Source organism: Penicillium cataractarum, assembly GCF_028827025.1.
Source record: "Penicillium cataractarum strain IBT 29864 chromosome Unknown utg000010l, whole genome shotgun sequence".
NCBI lineage: Eukaryota > Fungi > Ascomycota > Eurotiomycetes > Eurotiales > Aspergillaceae > Penicillium > Penicillium cataractarum.
The window spans coordinates 611,659-633,034 of NW_026622746.1; the positions used below are offsets into that span (position 1 = coordinate 611,659).

A 21,376-nucleotide genomic window follows, 5' to 3' on the forward strand; every position below is an offset into this window, starting at 1 on the left:
TCTGGATAACACTAGATTTCTCAATTCCGGGTCATATTTCCCAAACAATCGTTTCCTCATGGCTCAGATCGCAAGTTTATTGCAATATTCGCCCTAGATGATGAGCGGAAATTTGCTCTCTCCATCTCGCAGTAGGTACTAGTCCATATCCAACTGTGGCTGCTTTTGAGGCCGGAGAAATTACTATTCAACGTAAGCATGCAGGGGCTGAAGTGGCCATTTCGCTTATATTTGCAGATTCTAAAGAGCGGACGAGTAGCATGTGATTGAACAAATGGCATTAAGATTATCCGCTCAACTTCGTAGGCTATTCTGACCTCGAGCCGAGATAGATTTTGATTGCTGGTCCTCTGGAGATCTTCTAGGGTTTGTTTCAACCAGGGGTTGCACTGTCCCCACGCTTAAAAGGACAACTATAATGGGGACCAAGAGTGGGCTCTAATCTTTGGATTCATCAAGGCTGTCTATGGCTTTGCAGGCGCAGTTGGCTTACCGACAAAGGTCCGAGCAATGGCTGCTGCCTGGGCAAGTCGATGCGAAAACTCGACGGTTATTAAAGGGGATATGCTATTGCGCCCAGGTGCCAAGCATCAAGAGGGGTTAAAAAAGCCAAAAATGGCATCCTTCAAACCCAGAGTCATTATTCAAAGCATTCTTTCTAGTTATAACAATCTACGTAACAGATATCTACCCGTCTTGTTTCATTAATTTGTAAGTTCACGCCCATGTAATCGGCTACCCGATCAGAACGGAACAAACGACACTTTTAATAATGATAATATCTAGGAGGGAAAGAAATTTGCCCCTCGATCTGGAAGAGAATAAAAATACGTACGTGGGTACGTAGGGTAGCGCAGCCACTCGCCTCCCAGTGTGGGGGCAACAATTAGGTAACTCACTCTGAGTGGGCGACTAGCCGGTTCAGAAAGTGGTTAAGATGGTCTCTATCCACAAATACGGTATACGGTCGGTTCCCCCGCGGTCAATGCCATTTCTCCTGTACTGAGATGTTTCTCGCCATCGATTATCATGATACAAACAGCCAATGAGCAGCTTGCAGCGTCATATAGAAACTATGTCTCCTGAATGATACTATCCGTCAAACTTGATGTGACCACGTGGAAAAGCTTTGTCCCCTTAGTTTGTCCAAGCGCATAGGCTACTGCGATAAGCTGTTCCACATACGAATCCGATGCGAATGTGGGCTACAAAAGACGCTAATAATTTCTAGTTTCTATTTTGAGACATTAACCTCTGCCTCTTTGAAAAAAAGCATTTCGCTTTTGTGGCTGTTGTTGGAATGAGACTGCCAAGATGACCAGACTGTGCGGCAATAGTAGAACTTCAATAGCCGTGTGTAGGCGAACCTTGTCTGAGAAATTCCAGAAAACCCTCTCAAGGGCAAACTTTGGAACCTCCCGCGCCTAAAATTGTGGGACCAACTAACTATCGTCTAAATGGGTACGGGGAATAGGCTAGTTTTAGCGATCTGGCCTTTTAATTTGCAACAGGGGTCAATCTGTTACAGGGGCTGCCGTCAAAGTTTAAGCTTGTTTTGGCTCGGCGAGTCATTTTCGTCGTAGGGCTTGGTATACGCGTACGTTGCTTGGCCCACCAGCGACCCCATATTTATCCTCTCCCTTGGTCAGTGACTCTCCACGCGGCCGTATTGTGTCCACTTTGCTTCTATCTGAGTCTTTGACCGCTGGCAATTACTTCTGGCGTATTCGTATCTCCGCAAACCCGACGCATATTCAGTACCGTATCCACTTACAACTCCCCTTTCCCATTGTATTCGCCACGCATATAGAATTTTGGAGACGGCACTGCCCCTTTGTCCCCTTGGTTAAAGGGGAAGTGGAGGGAAATCTGCGCCACAGCGCTACTAAGCTCATAACGTATGGTTAGTGTAGATTGACTGGAGAATTTATCCTAAAGTAGATATGTCCTTCTCCTCTTAAGCCTTTATTATTTCTGCTCATATGCTCGAGGGTTGAATGAAACGGAATTTTCCTTCTTTCACCTTCAATCAGCATGTCTCTCTCAAGCAAAGGCCGGGACAATGTCCTTTCCAGGGCTGAGATTGAAGGCATGATTGCCGAGGACAAGTTGATTATCATTGTTGACGACAAAGTACTCAGACTGGATGCTTGGATTAAATTTCACCCTGGCGGTGACATGGCCATCAAGCACATGGTTGGCAAAGATGCTACAGATGAGGTCAACGCGTACGTCTCCATTAAATCCCTCATTCATAACCTGTTCCAACGTACTGACTAACGATCCAAAGACTGCATTCACAGGAAGCGCGCCAGCGCATGAGCAAATTCCAGATCGGCCGCATCGAAGGAAGATGGACCAACTTCCTCCCACCCATCCAAGGCGGCACTTTCCGCCCGTATAGCGAAATCGAAGAAGAAACAGACGAAATAGACTTGTTGATCTCCGAAGTCTCAAGCGAAGATGCTTCAGCTCCACCATCCCCGATTTTCGAACCATCAGAAGACATGTTCGGCTTAAGACGCAGGCTATCCATATCCACGATATCCTCCTCGATCAGTGTTACTCCTCTATCAACCACAGAGGCCAAACGCCAAATCTGCGTGATTGATGCGCGAACTCAACAGGAGATCGAACTGGACGAGTCCAAGTATCCCCCTCTCGATGTCGAACATCAAGAGTACATCACCACAAAATACCGTCAGCTCAACGAGCGCATTCGCGCAGCCGGGCTTTACAACTGCAACTATTCTGCTTACGCGGTTGAAATATGCCGATATTCATTATTTTTCGGTCTCTTTATTTTCTTCTTGAAGCAGTCTTGGTTCTGTTTGTCCGGCTTGTTTCTCGGGTGCTTTTGGCACCAGCTCGTCTTCTCTGCCCATGATGCTGGCCACATGGGTATTACACATGATTTCCAAACAGACACAGTGATCGGTATGATCATCGCAGACTTTTTAGGTGGACTCAGCCTAGGCTGGTGGAAGAGAAGCCACAATGTTCACCACATCGTCACTAATGCCCCAGAGCACGACCCTGATATCGAACTGATGCCGTTTTTCGCCGTGTCGCAACGCTTCTTCAAGAGTTTGCGTAGCACCTACTACGATCGGATCATGGAATATGACGCAGTGGCCAAGATCACTGTTAAGTACCAGCACTACTTGTACTACCCAATCCTCCTCTTCGGTCGCTTCAACCTCTACTACTTGAGCTGGGAACATATCTACCTCGGCCTTGGTCCCAAACACGGCGCGGGCTGGTGGCACCGGTGGTTTGAGCTCGCTGGCCAAATCTTCTTCTGGACGTGGTTCGGTTATGGTGTGCTCTACCTCAGCATTCCTGGCCTTTGGAACAAGATCGCATTCGTTCTTATCTCGCACATGGTCACCGCTCCACTCCACGTGCAAATTACACTCTCACACTATGCCATGTCCACCGCTGATCTCGGCCCCCTTGAATCCTTCCCTCAGCGAATGCTTCGGACAACGATGGATGTGGACTGCCCGGAATGGCTGGACTTCATCCATGGCGGTCTCCAATTCCAAGCGATCCACCACTTGTACCCTCGCATTCCCCGTCATAACCTGCGCAAAACGCAGAAGTTTGTCAAGGAGTTTTGTGAGGATGTGAAGATCCCCTACGCTGTCTTTACTTTTGTCGATGGGAACAAAGAAGTTATCGGTCGCCTTGCCGACGTCGCTCGCCAGGCGAAGATTTTGGAGGAATGCCGTAAGGCATGCGCAGAGCAAGGCGTTTTTTCGGACCATCACCATTCCCATTGAACAGGCTCGGCACATTCTGAGATCATTCCATGAGATACCCCTTAGACATCGATTTTCAAATTGTATATATTTCTTTCTGGACATCAAATTGAGCAACATTGAGCAAAAATCATAACACATAGCGAATCAACTTGATCAGTAATGACAGTATTTGGCAAAGAAAAGGTTAATATGCACTTCTCTGGTTCGCCAAATCATTCTGTTCATAACCCATACCCTGGACTTGAGGGTCAGCCTTACCCATGCGATTGGTGTTCTGCATACCAGCTGGCTCTCGGACGGGTGGTTGGGTATAGCTACTGCCTCCAGCTGCACCGCCGCCAAACTCTGGTTGCATAGCGCGACCTTCAAGACCCGGCTCAGGACGAGGATTCATCTGACAAGGTGTGGTATGGGTAGTGCTAGAGTGTGATTTGTGTTCCTGCGAGGAGCTACTGGAGGTATCCTCACTGGTGACCTGATTGCCTGAACCGGGGACACTGGGCTGAGTATGAGTCTTGTGCTCTTGCGTAGACTTGCTGTAGTTATCCTCATTGGACGTATGATTGTCGGAACCGAAGACACGAGGTTTTTCACCAGTAGCCATGTTACCGGCGTTCATTCCCTGAGGGGCAGCGCCGAGATTTTGCGATCCCATGGTGCCTGCATTCTGGGCTCGATGATCTTCCAAGTCTTTGGTTAGTATGATGAACGTCGGTCCATCGAGAGTGTCCACGACCTACCAAGATCACTATCCACACGAGGGTCAAGCTTGTTGGCTAACTTCGAGTTGTGAGGTCCAGAATTGACTGTATTGGCCCCTGTGGTGGCCGAGCTGTATGTATCAGGTCCTCTAGCTCCGCCATGATTGCCAAGTCTGTTAGTTCCGGGTCCTGATTCGTGATCCATCATCGATGGATTGTTTTGGCTCGCAACAGGATCCTTTGTGTAGGGATTCGAGGATTTGTACGTGTTGTGTGCTCCTATATGCTCGTCAGTATCATGGCACCGTGCCACATGCATTATTCTTATAAAGACAAGCTGATCTCACCTGGAACTTCGGAGTTGGGCACTCTGTCTCTATCGTGGCTCTCGGTCACGGCGTCCTTTACCTTGTGCATAAAGTTCGACATTTTCCGTGAAAATCCTGTAGCTTTAGAGAGCCAGTAGTTGCAATATCAATGGATTTATTTCGAGATTATGAAAATAATCGTGTGCTGAACGGTTATGCTTTAGGATTCGATCCACTGCGTTATATAGCTCGCCTGAATATTTTGTTGCCTCAAGAAGGCCTGATACTTTGGCGACTCATTGACGCCATGATAATCGATCATGCGGAATCCGTAGCCACTGAATGTCGCTGGAAACCTGGACATTCATCTCATTTGGGTTTAAGTATGACACATGAAGCGGATAGAAGCAGGAAATGTTGCGGGCTTTCTGAAGATAAATGATAATGATTGGTACTCAACTTCAAATTCTAGATGAATGGTTATCTTGAATCAAGGACTTGATAATTCCTTGCCAAGTGGAAGTAAGCTATAATGTATAAAAACCTGAACGTGGTAGACGGCGAGCCATGGATGAAAGCTTACATGGCGCCTTCCCGTGGTTCCGCTTTCAGTCATACTTGATGCCCAGTTTTGATAATTGGCAAGATTGGTTCGTTGCCACTTATTGAGCAATCTGGTATTATTATGCGACTTTATCTCATGACGATTTGTAGTGAGAGCGATATCCTCAATGTATGCCCCCGTGCAGAGTGTAGCACGTTGGAAGGAACATGAGTTCGTCCAACAGCTAGATACATAGTGCTAGTGCGCATGGGAAGCACGGGCTTCCGGAAGTTTGATCGCTCGAATCAGTTTTCTACGTTGTTGTAATGTTGTCATGATGACGATAAATGGATTGTTTTCTCATTACATCTGGCTGCTGAAAATATGTTCTTTTAGTTAGATACGGGAGAGTAAAGAAAGAAAACCCCATGTGTTCCTCAACGAGGCCCAGCCTATCCAAACACGTTTTTATTGACGTCTGCCACAAGAAAAATAGAACAGCTCAGATATCCATCAGTTTATTTTTGTTGGACAGGCCGAATCATATTCACTTGTTCATAGCCAGGGAAAGGCGAGAAGCGCCCATCCAAAACTTGGAATCCATATCTCTCATACAACGGCCTGCCGTCGGGGGAGCTTGACAGATAAACTTCAACGCCTTCTTCATCAGCATGCGTAAGACCCCAGCGTAAAAGCTTGGAGGCCAAGCCACGCCCTTGGTACGATGGGTGAACACCCAAAAGTTCAAGATCTATTGTTCGTCAGTTAAACTGGGTAACGCGAACGCATAGGGATTCAAGGGGGGTATCCAGACAAGCATTCATCATCAACGAACACAAGCACGGATGGGAATACAAGATTAACTGGAAAGGCAAACATACAGTAATGAGGCCTCCCCTCCATAACATCCTTATGATGCCCATCCATGGTCCCAAAGAACCGATCACATAGTTCCCCATCGCTGCTCTCGGGCCACACAGCGGGCTCCTCATGCCGATCGGGATCCGCACTCGATCCAGATGAGGGGCGAATCCATTTCGCAAACGCCGTCACCACGTCAGGATTCGAAGGGTCCGTCACCTTGAGCATGATCTGGTTCTCCGCGATTCCCTCGCCGCAGAGCAAGTTCTTCTCCATCCAGACACGCACCTCCGGATTATCCGGAAACATGGTTCTGTTGAAACGATCAGAGAAGGCGGCGAAGAATACCTCGGCGAGTTTGGGCGCGTCGGCGGACTGGGCAAATTGCACGTCGGACGCCATGATTGAGAGACTGTAGTGATAGATCTTGTTTTGATCCGCCTCCTCGTGTCTGCCACGGTTTGACTGGCGTTCAAGATGCAAGTTTGCGACTTGGGCAAGTCGGTTTTTGTGTTGCGTGAGAGCGGATCCCGGTCGCGGCAGAATTTTCCGCTGCTACCAGGCTGGTTTGTTGGCTTGCGACTAAAGTTCCAAAGTAACAAAGGTCTATGCTCAAACAGGTCCTCCTTGTGTCCTCCCTGTAACAGTACCATTGCGTGTTTAGACACATTACCCCAAATTTTGATTTAGGCTGACAGTGCCAGACGGCCATTGAATGTATAGTGATAGGATAAAGTACATGCCTGTGATATATATTTATAATCATCGACCATTATGATAGGCATAGAATAAAATTAACACAATCCATAACTATCCTAAAAGGGACAGAATGCTTTCGGTGAGCACCTTGGGTATGTATAATTGTGTTCCCCAAGGCGACATGGCGTAGTATAGACATTGAAAAATCGAACACTGACGAAAGAGCCCATGTCCGAAGCAATTAGAAATGAGTAATTATTTTGGCCAGCGACGCAAGCTAAGCTTGCTGTCAAGCTGGGCGGCGACGAAGATATGACCAGTCCCTTTGGAGCGGGTGATGAGAACTTGGTTCAGGGCAGTGCCATCACCATGCATTGTTGTCAAATCTGTGAAAAATTACAATGCCTTGTCGTTCTTCACAATTTGACTCAGTGCTTCTCAACTGCCTGCTCCGGAATAGTGATAGGGCTGACGTCTCCTTCTCCAGAATGAGCACCAATTGTCTGTGCATCGGACCGTCGAGCGGGCGCTGCAGTATTCCGGTGACCACCACTGAGGTGATTGGAAGTGGGTAGAAGCGAGCGACGAATTCGAGGGTCATCGGGTTGTTGCTGTCTGGATTCACCGCTGCTCTTAGTCGATTCCATTTCCGACTTGACATTCTGGTACATGCTCTCCACGATAAAGACTTCCTCTTGCACGTCTAGATCGCAGCCCACCAAACAGAACTCGCGTTCGCGCTGTTCAATATATTCTCGTATATTCTTCCATTTGTTTTGGTAGCTCTTCAGGCGATCTGGAAGGCCCGAGCCACGCAAGTAGGTCAATACACCGGCCATGATGGTGTTGATGGCGCCGAAGGCTGTGATGGCGGAGTGGGGACCACTGGCAGCGCCGAGGGCTGTCAATGCCGCCGCCACAACGATTTGAATGCCCAGACAGATATTAATGAGGTAATTGAAGAAGGTGTAGGCACGGCGAGATTTAGCCTCGTTGGTCACAACACGAGTATAGATGCCGACATTGGGTGCGGTTCGGAGAAGATGTCCGCCTTGAGTGAGAGCAGGAACACTATCGATACCCGTCAAGGCACGGAAGATGAGGAGCTTGTCGGTTGGTGGGATGAGATGGTCGGGGTTGCTCGTCAAGTTGCTAAATTGCTTTCCCTGCTCCAAATCTGGGGCGCCATAGCCTGCATATCCGTACAGCCCACTATTGGTACGCTGAGTAGTGAGCCCACTGTTGGTGCGCTGAGCAGCGGCAGCAGCATGAGCGGCCATCGGTGGAGGTGTGTTGTCCTCACGGAACAGAACTGCTTCGATGACTCTGCGCAATAAGCTTTGACTTCTACTTCCTTCTGCCATGGCTGCCGGCGCACTAGGAGATCAGAGGTAGGAACAACAGGAGATAATCGAGGTCTAAAAACACCACAACTCAAAGAAAGGGGTGCTTGTGCATATTTGTAGCTGTGGGATCATTAATCGGCTGCACGATTCGGTTGTTTTTTCTTTGTTTTTTTTTCTCTTCCCCCTTCGTACTACTAGCCGGCGTGACAGGTGCAGATGCCACCGACCTTAGTGCAGGTTTTAGACTGCCGCCGAGACATGAAGAAAAGCTAAGCATACCCTTCAGCACCCCTCGACTGCCGATGTGCGTGATTTGCTACTTGAAACGGTATCCCTCGGTGCGTGAAACCTGCAGGGTCTGGCAGCCCGGCGGATACAGAGGATCCCTTGTTTTCAATCATAACAGGCCAACAGCCTCAGCTAGCGGGTGTTCAGTTGGGACCCGCGCATGCGGGCTGAAGTTTGAATGGGTGGACAAGCCTCCGTAGATAGCAATGACCCTGAATGGAGCTGGACACAGCTTTAGTCTGATGTGGCGTCCAGCCCAGGCGGGGATCTGCACGGAGCGCTCGCAAGAAGTAGTCAAGAACGGTGGAGTCGGGTTGGGAGGACTCGGAGAATCATAGGCCTGGATCGCGATCCGGGCACGGAGAGAGTGTCGATCGACGGCTACGAGCTCTGTAGTGGAAAATTGAAACCGCCAGAGACGAAAAAAATCCTCCGTGCTGGGATACTCTCGCGAGATAGTAGGGTGACAAATAGAGTCATCGGGGGTGACTCAATTCTCGTACAGCCAGTGAGCCGCCCGGATGTGTTATTGGAAGGGTGCATGACAGGCAAGCGACCATGGGTCTCGCCGAATGATTGAGATTGGCACTCTGCAGATGGCCCGAGATCGAGGGGGTGAACATGTTCGAGTGGACTCGGTGGAGCTGCTTTGCACGGGATGTCAGCTCCACTCCCGCCAGAGCCAAGAGCCATCAATTCCCGCGAGACCGTGCGAAGTGCCGATTTCATCCACATGTTCTGCTCATCCTTCGCTTTCCCCGAGTTCCTCCTCTTCAAACCGCGATCAAAGCACACTAGAATTTAGTAACATGGAGAAAGATAGCGAGATCTGAATCGGATCATCGACTCAGCTTAGTCCAGCGGGGCAACCCGAACCGACTGTCTCGCGTAGTTCCGAACCTCTGCGATCATCGCTCGAGAGGCAATTGGTTTCCTTCAACAGCAGGGTGGGAATTGATAGTGGACCCCCCCCTCGCGCGCTCCTCTCCTCTTCTGAAGCTTGAAAAACGCGACGGGATTGAAGGTGTGCTTGAAATATGGCGACGGCCCTTCCATCTTGTTTGTTTACAAGCGGGACATTCGCGCTCCGTGATTGGCTTGAAACATCGCGCTATCCTCCCTCGGGGCCACGAAACGGCGTGGTGGCGGGCTGACCGTGTGAACGGCAATGGGCTCCTGAGCGCCTCTCACTGGGATAATCAGACGCCATGATTCTGACGGGCTGGTCTGGATTGCTATCGTCCAGTTGTGATTGTGTAGCTATAAGGCCGACCGTAGAACTCTAAGTATCCATGTAGAGATGTCTGCCCAGAGCGAGTCAGCGTTTCTTCTTTGAGACAACCGACCTCGAGTCGTTCATGGTTGACTTGAATCTTCCATTTGAAAAAGAGATCACGGTCTTCAAGAGGTCCTCGAATGAATTTGAAGGAATGCGCCGATGGGGTCCTGCCTTCGGGCATATTCTGCTTGGAGGTGAAGTGCGAGCCCTGGAATATTCACATGAAAAGGTAATCACCTGACATCCCGGGATATTATTATACAACTCATAATGGGATACAGTGTTCTACATCCGAATGGGATTGGCTAGTGACAGATTTTCTAATCCGAACTCAACGAGCAAAACGTCTAGCTTTCTATGATCTGATGATATGACAACTTTTACCGCATGGTGAAAGTACTCCGCACAACTTCCTCGGTAACAACACCGATCAATCCACATCCAACGACTGCCAACGCCCAAGGGTTGGTCAAATCTTTCAAAGACGGCCAGAAGCTATTCTTCTGCCCTCGCCAATTACGCAGCTGCTCGTATTTGTGATAATTCTGCTCTCGGTAGCGCTTCTCCTGGCTCTCCTCGGTCTTCCTGTCACCACCCACCAAGCGAAGGTAGAGATAATTGGCCAGCGGACCGAGCAAAACAATCGGATTGAAGGAGTCTGTGATGTTCATCAAGAGGAATGATAAATGCACGAGCGTGTCTCCAAGGTAGCTAAAGAAGCGTCAGTATAACCAGCAAACACGATGTGCATATCCCAGACAAGACATACTTGGGGTGTCGCACAAGACTCCAGACTCCATGTCGACACAGATCTTCTCTCTCCTTCCGATGAAGTTCGAGCTGTGTATCAGCCATTACTTCGAGGGCAAAGCCAGCACTAAATAGTCCAACGCCCAATGCACGAACGGTACTAAGCGTATTCGTGCTCACCGAGAGTGTAGTATCACCCATACCGAAGGGCACCGTGAGAGGCAAAGAGATGAAACTCAAGAAAGCAGCTTGAGGCAGGAATATCTTAAAAAGAGCCGTTTTCCAGAACCCCTTCTCTTTCTTCTGCGCCTCATACCGGGGATCATCCTTCCCACGAGCCAAAGACCGGCACACGATGCGAGCGAAAAGTCGAGTCCCCCAAACAGTTACGCCACTAAGAAGCAGCTTTTCAGACCAAGTAAGTCCCCTCCAGGCGTCTGGGAACGTAATCCCGGTTTCATACATCGGCCGCCCTATAGCTGTCAACCATGCATTGAGGACTTGCGCCGATGGCCAGAGCCAGTCTTTAATCTCGAGACGGTCGGTTGATCGTGCGACGGCATATGCTGTGATTGACAAGCCGGAGTATAGCCCGAATGAAGGGAGAAGAGTTGATTTTAGGATACCGACATCTCCGGTTGTCATTTTGAAGCCGGGGCTTGGAGGAGGTGGAGCCCGTGAATGGGGTCTTGGATCGATCATCATAGAACAGGCTGGAGCCCCCGCCATAGCGATGATATTGGACGGGCTGTTGCTCTCAATTTTGGAAGATTGGTATTGTCAGTATGCTATCGAAAGAGTGCAGTGAAATTTTGAAATTAACTTATAAAGGTACTTGTTGCGCATTGTTGATGTCAGTCTTATGTAACCGGACCGAGATCGCGATGCATTCTTGTCATCAGGGGGAATTAAACTAATGAAAGGGGAAATTACTACGAGGCTAGGAGGCTGTGAGACTCGTATGTACTTGGATTATAGATAGAGTGAAAGGCTAGCCAGTTTGCATACACAAGCTGGAGGCTGGAGTCCCTCCCCTCGAGATATCCCTCTCCCCAAATCAACCAACAAGATTTGTCTATTAGCGACTCAGCTAGAGTTTACGGTCATCTGAGCTAGCCTACAACATGAAATACCGACAAGTGGACAACTAAATGTACGCACAAATCTGCTATCTTCAAAATACTCGTGATCGAGATCAAATCATTGTAACTATTATCATCGGAATATAATCCGGAACTAAGACATATCGTAGCCATTAATCATTTAAAGGAGTGACGCGAGAATAGCCAACAACAGACCCAAGAAGCCCGTACGTGGAACACTCTTCATTGATGGTGCCGCATTGAATGTGGGAGAAGATGCAGATGCGCTGGCTGTGCCAGACTGGCTTCCGGATGAGCCAGATGAGCCGCCGACACCCTGGGAGCTCGTTTGAGTGGGACTCGTGCCAGATGTGTTTGTACCGGTAGCCCCAACACCAATGGCATCGACGCCCGTTGCGCCGGAACCGGTGCCTGTTGAGCCCGAAGATGAGCCTGTGTTGTCTCTTGTCGTTCCACTTGCTCCAGCGGAGTTTGAGCCTGTGACGGTTGCCAAGGTACTTGCCCCGGTGATGGAACTGCCAATGCTAGATCCGGTCGCTGAGCCAGTGGCTCCTGAAGTTCCGGAAGTCGACCCAGAAGTGTCAGAAGAGCCAGAGGTCGAGCCAGAGACACTTGACTCGCTGGTAGATGAGCTACTCGAATCGCTAGTTTGGGTGCTGGCAGATGCACTCGTCTGGGTACTCCCTCCCGTGGCCGTAGGCGTAGGCGACGTCGCCGTTGAGTCGCTGGTCGAGCTTGAGCCCGTGCTTGTAGCAGTAGTCTCGGCAGTGGTGGTAGCAGCTGTCGATTGTGTCGTGGTACTAGCGGCAGTCGTCGTCACATCAGCGCAGAAGTTGAGCCACTGGGAGAACGATGGCAACAGCGTTTGCGAATACACTTCTGACGGCGTTGAGGCCCAACGACTGATGCACGACTTGCAACTGTTCAAGTCTATCATAAAGGCAGAGTCACTTTCACATAGTGCTGCTACCTTGCCAATCAATTGAGGCTCTTGAGCAGCATCATTGCAGCTGTTATAGCAGATAGAGGGGATGCTGCCAGACGCCCTCTTGTGTTTCGGGGCGACAAGGTCCACAAGGGGAGCGAACATGCTTCTCTTGCGGCTGGAAATCGTGTAAGTCTCAGTGTACTGGAAGATGCTATAATTCAGACCAAACTCCCGCGGGTCAAGGTTGTAATAATCTTGGCTGAAGTTGTACTGCTGGCCACCCTCAATAGAATGGTTATAGATCAAGGGAGGAGCAAGAACACATTCGGAAGGAGCACAGACGTAGCCATCTGCGGGAAGGTTGGCCTCGACATTGCAGTTAGCACGATCGCCCGTATGAGGGGGCTGGCAGAGATATCCCGGAGCACAGCCCCAGGTGTAGTCATCGGGAAGCGCGGTTGTGGGCGTATATGTTGGATTGGCGACAAGGGTCGAGCACACAGACAACGAAATAGTCGTGGTGACCGTCCTCTCGTTCGTCTGTGTCCGAGTTGTTCCTGATCCAGGAACAGTCTCGGTGATTGTCGTGGGCACTGTCTCGGTTGGACCTAGTTATGTTAGAAATATTCATGATATGGATATCTGACGTGAGAACTTACCTGGGATGGTGACCGTATCGATGATAGTGGTCGATCCAATGATAGTGACCGTGCTTGCTGGGTAGGTGATTGTGGAGGTAATAGTTGAGCCTGGCAAAGTAGTGGTTCCTCCGGGCAATGTGATAGTGCTCGCAGGCTGGGTGATGGTAGTTGTTACTGTCGAGGCTGGGATCGTGATGGTTGATGCTGGAATAGTGGTGACAGACCCAGAGATGGTCGTACCTGGAAGGGTGATTGTTGATCCTGAGATTGTAATTGTGGACCCCGGAATAGTCACAGTCGACCCATCGACTGTGCTTATAATAGTCGAACCAGGCTCAGTGATTGTTGAACCTGGCTCTGTAATTGTTGAGCCTGGCTCAGTCACCGTCGACCCGGGCACAGTCACAGTAGATCCAGGATCAGTCACAGTAGATCCAGGCAGAGTAATAGTCGATCCAGGCTCAGTCACTGTCGACCCGGGCTCAGTCACTGTCGACCCGGGCTCAGTCACAGTAGACCCGGGCTCAGTCACAGTAGACCCAGGCTCAGTCACAGTAGACCCAGGCTCAGTCACAGTAGATCCAGGCAGAGTAATAGTCGATCCAGGCTCAGTCACTGTCGACCCGGGCTCAGTCACCGTAGATCCAGGCTCAGTCACAGTAGACCCAGGCTCAGTCACAGTAGATCCAGGCAGAGTAATAGTCGATCCAGGCTCAGTCACAGTAGATCCAGGCAGAGTAATAGTCGATCCAGGCTCTGTCACTGTCGAGCCAGGCAATGTTGTTGTAACCGTCGAACCTGGTTCAGTTACTGTCGAGCCAGGCTCTGTGATTGTTGATCCCGGCTGAGTGATAGTCGACCCGGGCAGAGTCGTCGTAATTGTAGACCCTGGCTCGGTGACCGTTGGCCCTGAGACGGTACTTGTGACCGTAGATGCTGGCTCGGTTATAGTTGATCCAGGTAAAGTAGTAGTAACCGTTGAGCCTGGCCCGGTAACTGTGACAGTAGAAACGTCCGTCACGGTTGCTCCACCGGTCGTGATAGTCTTCGTTGTGGTCGAAACATCTGTGATAGTTCGAGTCAACGTAGTAGTTGGACCGGCGACAGTTCTTGTAACTGTTTTTTCCCGAGTAACCGTCTCAGTGCAAGTAATGGTCTCTCCGATATCAATTGTGATTCCAACAGTAATTGTGACAGTAGCAGTGATTCCCAGTACGTCTGCGCCTGCGCTCACTCCAAGTCCCAATGCGCGAGGAGTGACTGCTGGTGAGTCGACATCGTTAGGAATCGTCGCAGGAACCGTCGGGACCAGCGTTGGAATTGACCCGTCAACACCGTTTCTTGCTAGCGCAATAGCAGTGGTCGCCCACAGCGAAAGGCAAGCGAGTGAAACCTTCATCGTAGACCTATTTGGCAAATTGACAAGGACTGCTTCGAGACCATCGGAGAGTGGTGAAGTGCACTAAAGGAAAAAACACAAAGACGGGGTGGCCGACGAGGAAGAAATGCTGCCCAGCAGCACGGCCCCGCTAGTTTCCTTCTTCTCCATGTTCAAAGGGCTGCATCCTGCGAGGCTCGTAAACAATCAATGCGGCTGGGAATGATTGCACCATCATCGTGCGGAGTCGGTCAGCTCAGAATCCGAGCTTCCATGCAAAGCTCCGGACACGAGGTGGGTCGACTGCCACTAGTCGAGGCGAAGCCAATGGATGAATGAATGACGATGAAAAGAAACGATGTCAGCCAAATCAGCCGGACCCGACTCCCCGAGGAATATTGGATGTATTCTTCCGTTCCACCACTGATCGACAGTCTTGGTCCGGGGCTGGGCCGTTCGTGGAAAAGGTCAGGCCCGCCTGCAGCGAGGGGCTCAATTCTCGTTGGCTATGCCGCACCGCACGGGGACGCGAGGTGGAGAAGCGATGCACCCTAGACAACAAAGAAGGAGTAAGACCCCAAAGAAGACAAGAACAAAGCCGCATCTCGAGGCGCAGCCTGATTGCCCCTCGCTGGTCAAGCCGCTTCTTCCTTCGACCCGCAGCTGACTACTAGTGGCCGACGAGGGTAAGGCTGGGAAGGGGTCAGACCTGGCGTCCAACTAGCCTGACAAAGCGGGATAAATGCGACCGCAATATGCAACATGCGTGTCGCTTGTTCTTTTTGTCGTCCGCCTCGTTCCGTGGAGTATCCTGTCGTCGTAACAAAACTGATAGATCACGGTTGTGAGCTGCTGGCAATGCGGCTGTGACCATCCAGCGATGAGGTTTTCTTTTGTAACGGCGCTGACTCTGTTGGCGGTCGTGGACGGCGCAGCGAGCGAGTGTTCAACATGGCTTAGACAAATCAACACTTCGATGTGCACCTGGCAAAACTTGAGAGGTAAGCGTCATCGTCATCCTCGTGTTGGGACTTGTATAGGAAAGCAAGAGCAGTAGTTGAACTGACCGTGAGATAGCCAACATCCTTCGCGACACAATTTACCTTGACGGCGGTCATATTTGGTTACAACAGTATGCGATACCTTTTTACTTTTTTCCTTTCATCATTTTTGAGCCGGAACTGACAATTGCAGAGGATTTGACGATGGTTGTGTTAATTATGCGGCTGATAGTAAGATCGAAGAGAAGAAGAGCGTGATGCGACCGAAGAAATTTGTCCAAGCTAACAGCGAACAGACAGTTTCGAGGGCTACATCTATACCCTCGACCTTGGGACTTCGTTCAACACCAGTTCGAATTTCACCGACGTCCTCCAAAATCAAACCGTCGCCGGTGGCACTGCCAGTAATCTGGCCCCCAACTACATCGACGGTGTGATGTTTTCAAACGAGAACGAGTTCTATCTCTATGGGTTTGTCGAATTCGCCGAATCTATGAAAGGATAATTTACTGATTGTAATCAATTATTGCAGAGGAATGATTCCTTTGACGGACAACAGCGATCCACCGCCTGCTGATGAGGTCCTCGGATATGAAGGTTACCAGTATGGCGCCTACCGCAACATTTGGCAGCCCGGTTGGCATAAAGAAGACCTCCCCACTAATGTCACGCGGTATATCACCAATGGCGCTGGAGTCTCATCGCCAAGTGAGAACTTGGGCTTTTACTTCAGTGGAATGCGCGCTGCGAACTGGGGCGCATTCACATACGACCAGTTCAACGCCAACGTCACAGCGGACACGCTGATAACTGTGGATATGTCCATAATGGGCAATTCGAGTTGGACAAACACCACTCTGCCCCCTAACATCCCTGGACGTGCAAATGCCGAGCTAGTCTGGGTGCCCGTCTCCGACTCCGGTGTGTTGGTGGCCATTGGAGGAGTCGTGGACCCAGTCCAGTTCTACCAGAACACCGGACTGAACACCACACAGACCGCGGAGAGCAAGAAGATCAGCCCGACCTTCATGGAGACAGTCTCCGTCTACGATGTCAAAAGTCAGAAGTGGTACATGCAGAACACGACGGGCGATACGCCGCCTCAATTGACGCAGTTCTGCTCTGTCTTGGCTAGCGCATCGGATGGCTCTTCGCATAACATCTACATCTATGGAGGGTACAATGGTATTGATTTGGACAGTGCTGCGTCAGATGATGTCTATATCTTGTCGCTCCCGTCTTTCACGTGGATCAAAGCCTACAGCGGCAATAACACGCACGGGCGTAGCGGGCACCGCTGCATCAAGGTATATCCAGACCAAATGCTGTCGCTTGGAGGTGTTCATGTGTCTTCCACCGATTGTGTGGAAGGAGGAATTGTTGTGAACTTCAATTTGAACAATCTCACCTTTGAGGAGAGCTACGACCCGAAGAAATGGAGCGACTATAAGGTACCAGACATTGTGACAGCGAAGATTGGCGGAAGGTGAGTGTCAACTTACGAATTGCAATATATCCAGTCTAACCCTTCCCGCAGCTCCTCGGGCGGTGCAACCACTACCAAGCCCTCGTCATGGACCAACTCCTCTCTTGCCGCTATCTTCGACAAGAAATACTCCAAGACTATCACCACATACTGGCCATATAATAGCACAAATACTACGAGCACCGACACATCAACCCACAAGAGCGGCGGCCTACCCAAATGGGCCGCAGCAGTGATCGGTGTACTCGTTGGACTGTTCGTCGTCGCCCTCCTCCTCTTCGGGTGGTGGTTCTGGCGTCGCCGCCGTCGCCAGCGTCCTGAAAGTGTCACACCTAGCTTCGGCAAGACACCTGGTGCCAGAGAGGCCGATAGCACAGAAGTGCGTCAATTAATGTACGGCAGCGGTCCAACCTCTCCGATGCCTGGGCCCCAATCGACATCGACAGGCCTGGAGTCCAGGGTGAACGAGTCCTCCGTACAAGATTCCGTGCAAACGTCGGTTTCGCCCCGCACGGTGGAATCAGGAGGAGGAACAGTATACGAGATGCAGGGTACGTTAGCTCACCACATAAGCACAAGTGGAGTAATCTCTAACCCTATCTAGACTCTTCACCCGTTGAACTTGCCACGCCATACAACGTCGCCTCAGATACACCCGCTACATCTCCAGCCTCAACACCAATGCGGTCGCCAGTTTCGCCAGCAACTCCTGAAGGCGAGACGGCACACTCCACACGTCCAGGGCACTACCGCAGCCCCTCGACAGCGTCCAGCGTGCCCTCCTTGTCAATTGACAATGTCATTACTGGCCGCCAGTCGTATTTCCAGGAGGCTTTTGAGACGAACAAGAGTGTCTCGAGAGCACGTCATGGCTCTGAGATTTCAGAGGTGAGTATTAGTGAAGAGGAGAGGACAGAGATCAGGGGCCAGACTATTCATGAGGATGAACTGTATATTCGCAGTGGAGTTTAGGGGATGGACCAAAGGATTGGGTGATGAAAATTAATGAAATGGGCATGGACATTGCGGGTTATTTGCCACTTTTTTTTTGACGATATGAATGTTTAATGGACTCGATTTATGAATGATACATTTCTGCTTCATCGTTATAATCCTTGCATAAGGTCATAAAGGTAGTAGCTCAGGTATGATAGAAAGAGAAACAGGGCTTCGCCGGTCGCGTCACTAAAAATTCTCGATAGGATACAATATGTGTTATACATTGGACAAGCGCGACTCCCCGCAGGGTGAATATTGGCTCACGGAGATTGGCTTTCGGCTGTTCGGAAATGTCTTCCAAGATCCGCGATAGCCGTGCTGATATCTATGCATAGATCTGGAGGCTGTAAGCTGTCATTCGTCTTGTAGCCTTTGCTAAGAATCGTGTTCAGTTTCTCGTTCCAGAATGGGAGCAGTGCGGTCACACCGGACAATAGCGATGACTCCGGCTCATCTCCACCCCCGGTATAGTGATCGTGACGAGCCGTCAAATTGAACGACTCGTGAATATCCAAAGAACAGGCCTTGACGGGAAGGCGCAGATTGTGAAGGTCAAGACCCTCTGGGATCCGTTCAAAGGGTAGCCTGCTAGTTCGGCTTCGCCGAAGCATCCCCGGGGCATCAACAGAGTCATTCGACAATGGATTTGCTTGGAGGGATATGAGATACGATCGCGGATCGCCCGGGGGAAGGACCATGGCAGATGGCGGGCTATCTCCGGTGCTGTCTGCAGCCAACGCAGCTTTGGCCGCAAGATACCGACTGCGGTGTGGTGAGTTCGATGAAGGAATTCTCGCCCCGACATTCAACTGTTTTGATCGGGTTCGATATAATTGATTGGCCTCTCGTTTTCGCCGTTCAAAATCCAACGCCTTCTCCAATTCGGCAGAGCTTTCAGGGGTGAAGCCCTCATGGATACTGGCAGCCCAATTTTCCAAAACGGGGAACCCTCGACCGCTGTCCATTGACCTTGTCTGGTGATCATTGTCCGGCGAAGCAGAACGGTCAATTTGCTGGGGAGATGGGTCAGGTGTTTGCTCCCTCCGTGGATCATGTGATAATGATCGAGTGTTGTTCTTCAACGGTAGGGTGATGACTGGGACACCCCGTGGTGGATTGAATCGCTGTTCCGCCAGCTGGGAGAGTGTTAGACTAGCCTCGTCAGCCTCGCCCAGAGCCTCTGGCGATCTCGCATCAAGCGACGCCTGAGTAGTCCGCTGGAACCAAGTATCTAGAGCACCGTTCCCATAGCGCTCCCGGTCCCTTTCTCGCGCGGCCCTTCGGGAGGCACTGATCGATGAAGCCGGTTGAAGTGGGGATTCATGAGGTGTTGGAGGGTTTCGACGGTGATTCAGCGGAGAGACAGGGGTCCGTGTAGAATAAACCGGACTAGACTGCTCGGAATTTCGAACGGGAGAGGTCAAAGTTGGTCTTTGCGGTGTGTGTCTTTGTCTGGCTGCTTGTGAGGTAGTCGCTGGACTGAGAGGTACCGCAGAAGATGGGGCATCTCCAGGTTCTGGGGCCTGGAATGAAGCATTGATCCGCGATATTGACCATGGATTGATGTGACGCGAACTACCACTCCCAGAGACCAGGTTATTATCAAGTCCCCTACCTCGACCTCCATTATGGGGCGTCTGCTCTGAGGATGCCACCGAGGGGGAATGCGATGACCTCTGGGTACCAGGGCTAGTAATGAGGGGAACGTCTAAAGGACCTGATTCTTCGATGGACACTATCTGAGAGGCTTGGGCAGGCTTCCGGGCCATAAGCAGGTCGAAACCAGCATCATTAGCGGGGTCGTTAGAAGATGCAGCCTTCTTGGCCGAGTTCTTGGTTGCCGCATCTGGCAGTGCTCCGTAATTGTCAGCGAAAAGATTTCCGATTAGTGCAAACACAAGTTCCCGGTCCTCGAAAAGGACATCATCCTTGCCAGGCTCAATGTTGACATCGTAACTTCCCAAGGGACACCTGAGCTGGAGGCAAAGAAACGGATCGCTGACTGATTTGGGTGCTTCCCCTTTGGAGCTAGCAGCACGAACGTAGGATTTGAACAACTTGACAATGTCGTGGCCCACACCTCGAGATGTGGAAAGAGGTCTCCCATCGATACTGAGGAATTGGCCCTTGTTGTTGGCTTTGGAGAAATCTGCGATGATCAGCACATTGAATTCAAATTTATAGATAAAAAGCATTACCTGCGTCAGCCTTTGGGAGGAATGCCGTAACGAGATACGTCTTTTGGTCCAAATTGGCAGCATTATGCGCGTTTGGTGTGCAAGTGGACTCCTTCGTGGTACAACAGGAAGCAACATCACGTCCAACAACCTTAACAGATGCGTCTGCGAGGGCTATATCCGCCCCTGGCACAAATGACCAGTTGTTGTTTTCGTTTCTGGCTTTGATGACTTTGAATGAAAATCTCTTGGAGGGCTGGGCCATAGCATAAGCTTGAACTAAAGCCTTGATCTTGGCGAGACACTTCGTTGCTCCCTTCAGCGCGGTTTGCCGTCGCACAGGGATGTGCTTGAGAAAGTTTCGAATGCGCACCGTAGTCCCTACTGGATGAGAAGTCTTCTGAGACCTATTTAATCAAGTCAGAATGATATCGTCGAGCCGAGCGTGTGGACTCACTGAGAAAGTTCTCCGTCTCTCCCATATTCAAGATTTGACGCGACGATTTCTGAGGCGACGCGTGTGATGACGGTAACGCCACCCGACATGTCAGCAATACTGGCCAGCGCTTCACCACGAAACCCAAGAGAACTCCCGCCGACATTCTTCAGATCATTAATGGTCGAAATCTTGCTGGTAAAAGCGTGCTTGCAGACGCAAGGGTGATCCTCAGCAGGAATACCATGTCCATTGTCCTTGACTTGAATCACATCAAGAGTGTTCGGTGAGATTTCGACTGAAACTGATGTGGCTGATGCATCCAAAGCGTTGTCTAGAAGCTCCTTGACCACCGAGCAGGGATCTGAGATGACTGAAGTGGAGCCAATTGCTCTCACAGTGGCCTGCGGGAGAGCCTCGATTGGCATTGTGGGAAGGTGCGACTAGCCAGTCATTGCCCCGACTCAACAAGAAAAATCCAATTGATCAGTATATATTCTCTGCGCAGAGACCTTCCGGTGCGCAACTGATGGATTGTTGTTCACTTGTTGTCAACGTGAAGATGAGTGGTCGACGGCCTCAATAACCAGGCAGTGACCCGACGGCCACTCGGCGATTAGTCATCCCGTCCGATGCCCGGGCCGTCTGGAAACACGTCCTCCACGTCTGTTGAAGCTCTTCTCC

At 50.5% G+C, this 21,376-nt stretch overlaps 8 protein-coding genes across 8 annotated transcripts; 2 read left to right on the plus strand and 6 right to left on the minus strand.

Annotated features, from left to right (window-relative positions):
- Nucleotides 1–2,034: 2,034 nt before the first annotated feature.
- Nucleotides 2,035–3,785, plus strand: N7496_012351 (fatty acid desaturase; the record flags this gene model as incomplete). The annotated part of the gene is made up of 2 exons (XM_056705264.1): nucleotides 2,035–2,228; nucleotides 2,291–3,785. The coding sequence occupies 2 exons, from the start codon at nucleotides 2,035–2,037 to the stop codon at nucleotides 3,783–3,785; spliced, it is 1,689 nt and encodes a 562-aa protein (XP_056549162.1).
- Nucleotides 3,786–3,951: 166 nt separating this feature from the next.
- N7496_012352 (uncharacterized protein) lies at nucleotides 3,952–4,897 on the minus strand (the record flags this gene model as incomplete). Its single annotated transcript, XM_056705265.1, has 3 exons — nucleotides 3,952–4,457; nucleotides 4,508–4,747; nucleotides 4,816–4,897. 3 exons carry the CDS (start codon nucleotides 4,895–4,897, stop codon nucleotides 3,952–3,954), a joined length of 828 nt encoding a protein of 275 aa, XP_056549163.1.
- Nucleotides 4,898–5,838: 941 nt separating this feature from the next.
- N7496_012353 (GNAT family N-acetyltransferase) lies at nucleotides 5,839–6,583 on the minus strand (the record flags this gene model as incomplete). Its single annotated transcript, XM_056705266.1, has 2 exons — nucleotides 5,839–6,071; nucleotides 6,202–6,583. 2 exons carry the CDS (start codon nucleotides 6,581–6,583, stop codon nucleotides 5,839–5,841), a joined length of 615 nt encoding a protein of 204 aa, XP_056549164.1.
- A 725-nt stretch (nucleotides 6,584–7,308) lies between these two features.
- On the minus strand, nucleotides 7,309–8,160 carry N7496_012354 (uncharacterized protein; the record flags this gene model as incomplete). Its single annotated transcript, XM_056705267.1, has 1 exon — nucleotides 7,309–8,160. One exon carries the CDS (start codon nucleotides 8,158–8,160, stop codon nucleotides 7,309–7,311), a length of 852 nt encoding a protein of 283 aa, XP_056549165.1.
- A 2,013-nt stretch (nucleotides 8,161–10,173) lies between these two features.
- On the minus strand, nucleotides 10,174–11,188 carry N7496_012355 (DUF1295 domain protein; the record flags this gene model as incomplete). Its single annotated transcript, XM_056705268.1, has 2 exons — nucleotides 10,174–10,504; nucleotides 10,563–11,188. 2 exons carry the CDS (start codon nucleotides 11,186–11,188, stop codon nucleotides 10,174–10,176), a joined length of 957 nt encoding a protein of 318 aa, XP_056549166.1.
- Nucleotides 11,189–11,806: 618 nt separating this feature from the next.
- N7496_012356 (uncharacterized protein) lies at nucleotides 11,807–14,614 on the minus strand (the record flags this gene model as incomplete). The annotated part of the gene is made up of 2 exons (XM_056705269.1): nucleotides 11,807–13,182; nucleotides 13,234–14,614. 2 exons carry the CDS (start codon nucleotides 14,612–14,614, stop codon nucleotides 11,807–11,809), a joined length of 2,757 nt encoding a protein of 918 aa, XP_056549167.1.
- A 955-nt stretch (nucleotides 14,615–15,569) lies between these two features.
- N7496_012357 (Kelch repeat-containing protein) lies at nucleotides 15,570–18,052 on the plus strand (the record flags this gene model as incomplete). The annotated part of the gene is made up of 7 exons (XM_056705270.1): nucleotides 15,570–15,594; nucleotides 15,671–15,725; nucleotides 15,788–15,825; nucleotides 15,891–16,065; nucleotides 16,127–17,080; nucleotides 17,132–17,631; nucleotides 17,685–18,052. 7 exons carry the CDS (start codon nucleotides 15,570–15,572, stop codon nucleotides 18,050–18,052), a joined length of 2,115 nt encoding a protein of 704 aa, XP_056549168.1.
- Nucleotides 18,053–18,339: 287 nt separating this feature from the next.
- On the minus strand, nucleotides 18,340–21,120 carry N7496_012358 (putative DNA mismatch repair protein; the record flags this gene model as incomplete). The annotated part of the gene is made up of 3 exons (XM_056705271.1): nucleotides 18,340–20,228; nucleotides 20,278–20,663; nucleotides 20,714–21,120. 3 exons carry the CDS (start codon nucleotides 21,118–21,120, stop codon nucleotides 18,340–18,342), a joined length of 2,682 nt encoding a protein of 893 aa, XP_056549169.1.
- Nucleotides 21,121–21,376: the final 256 nt, after the last annotated feature.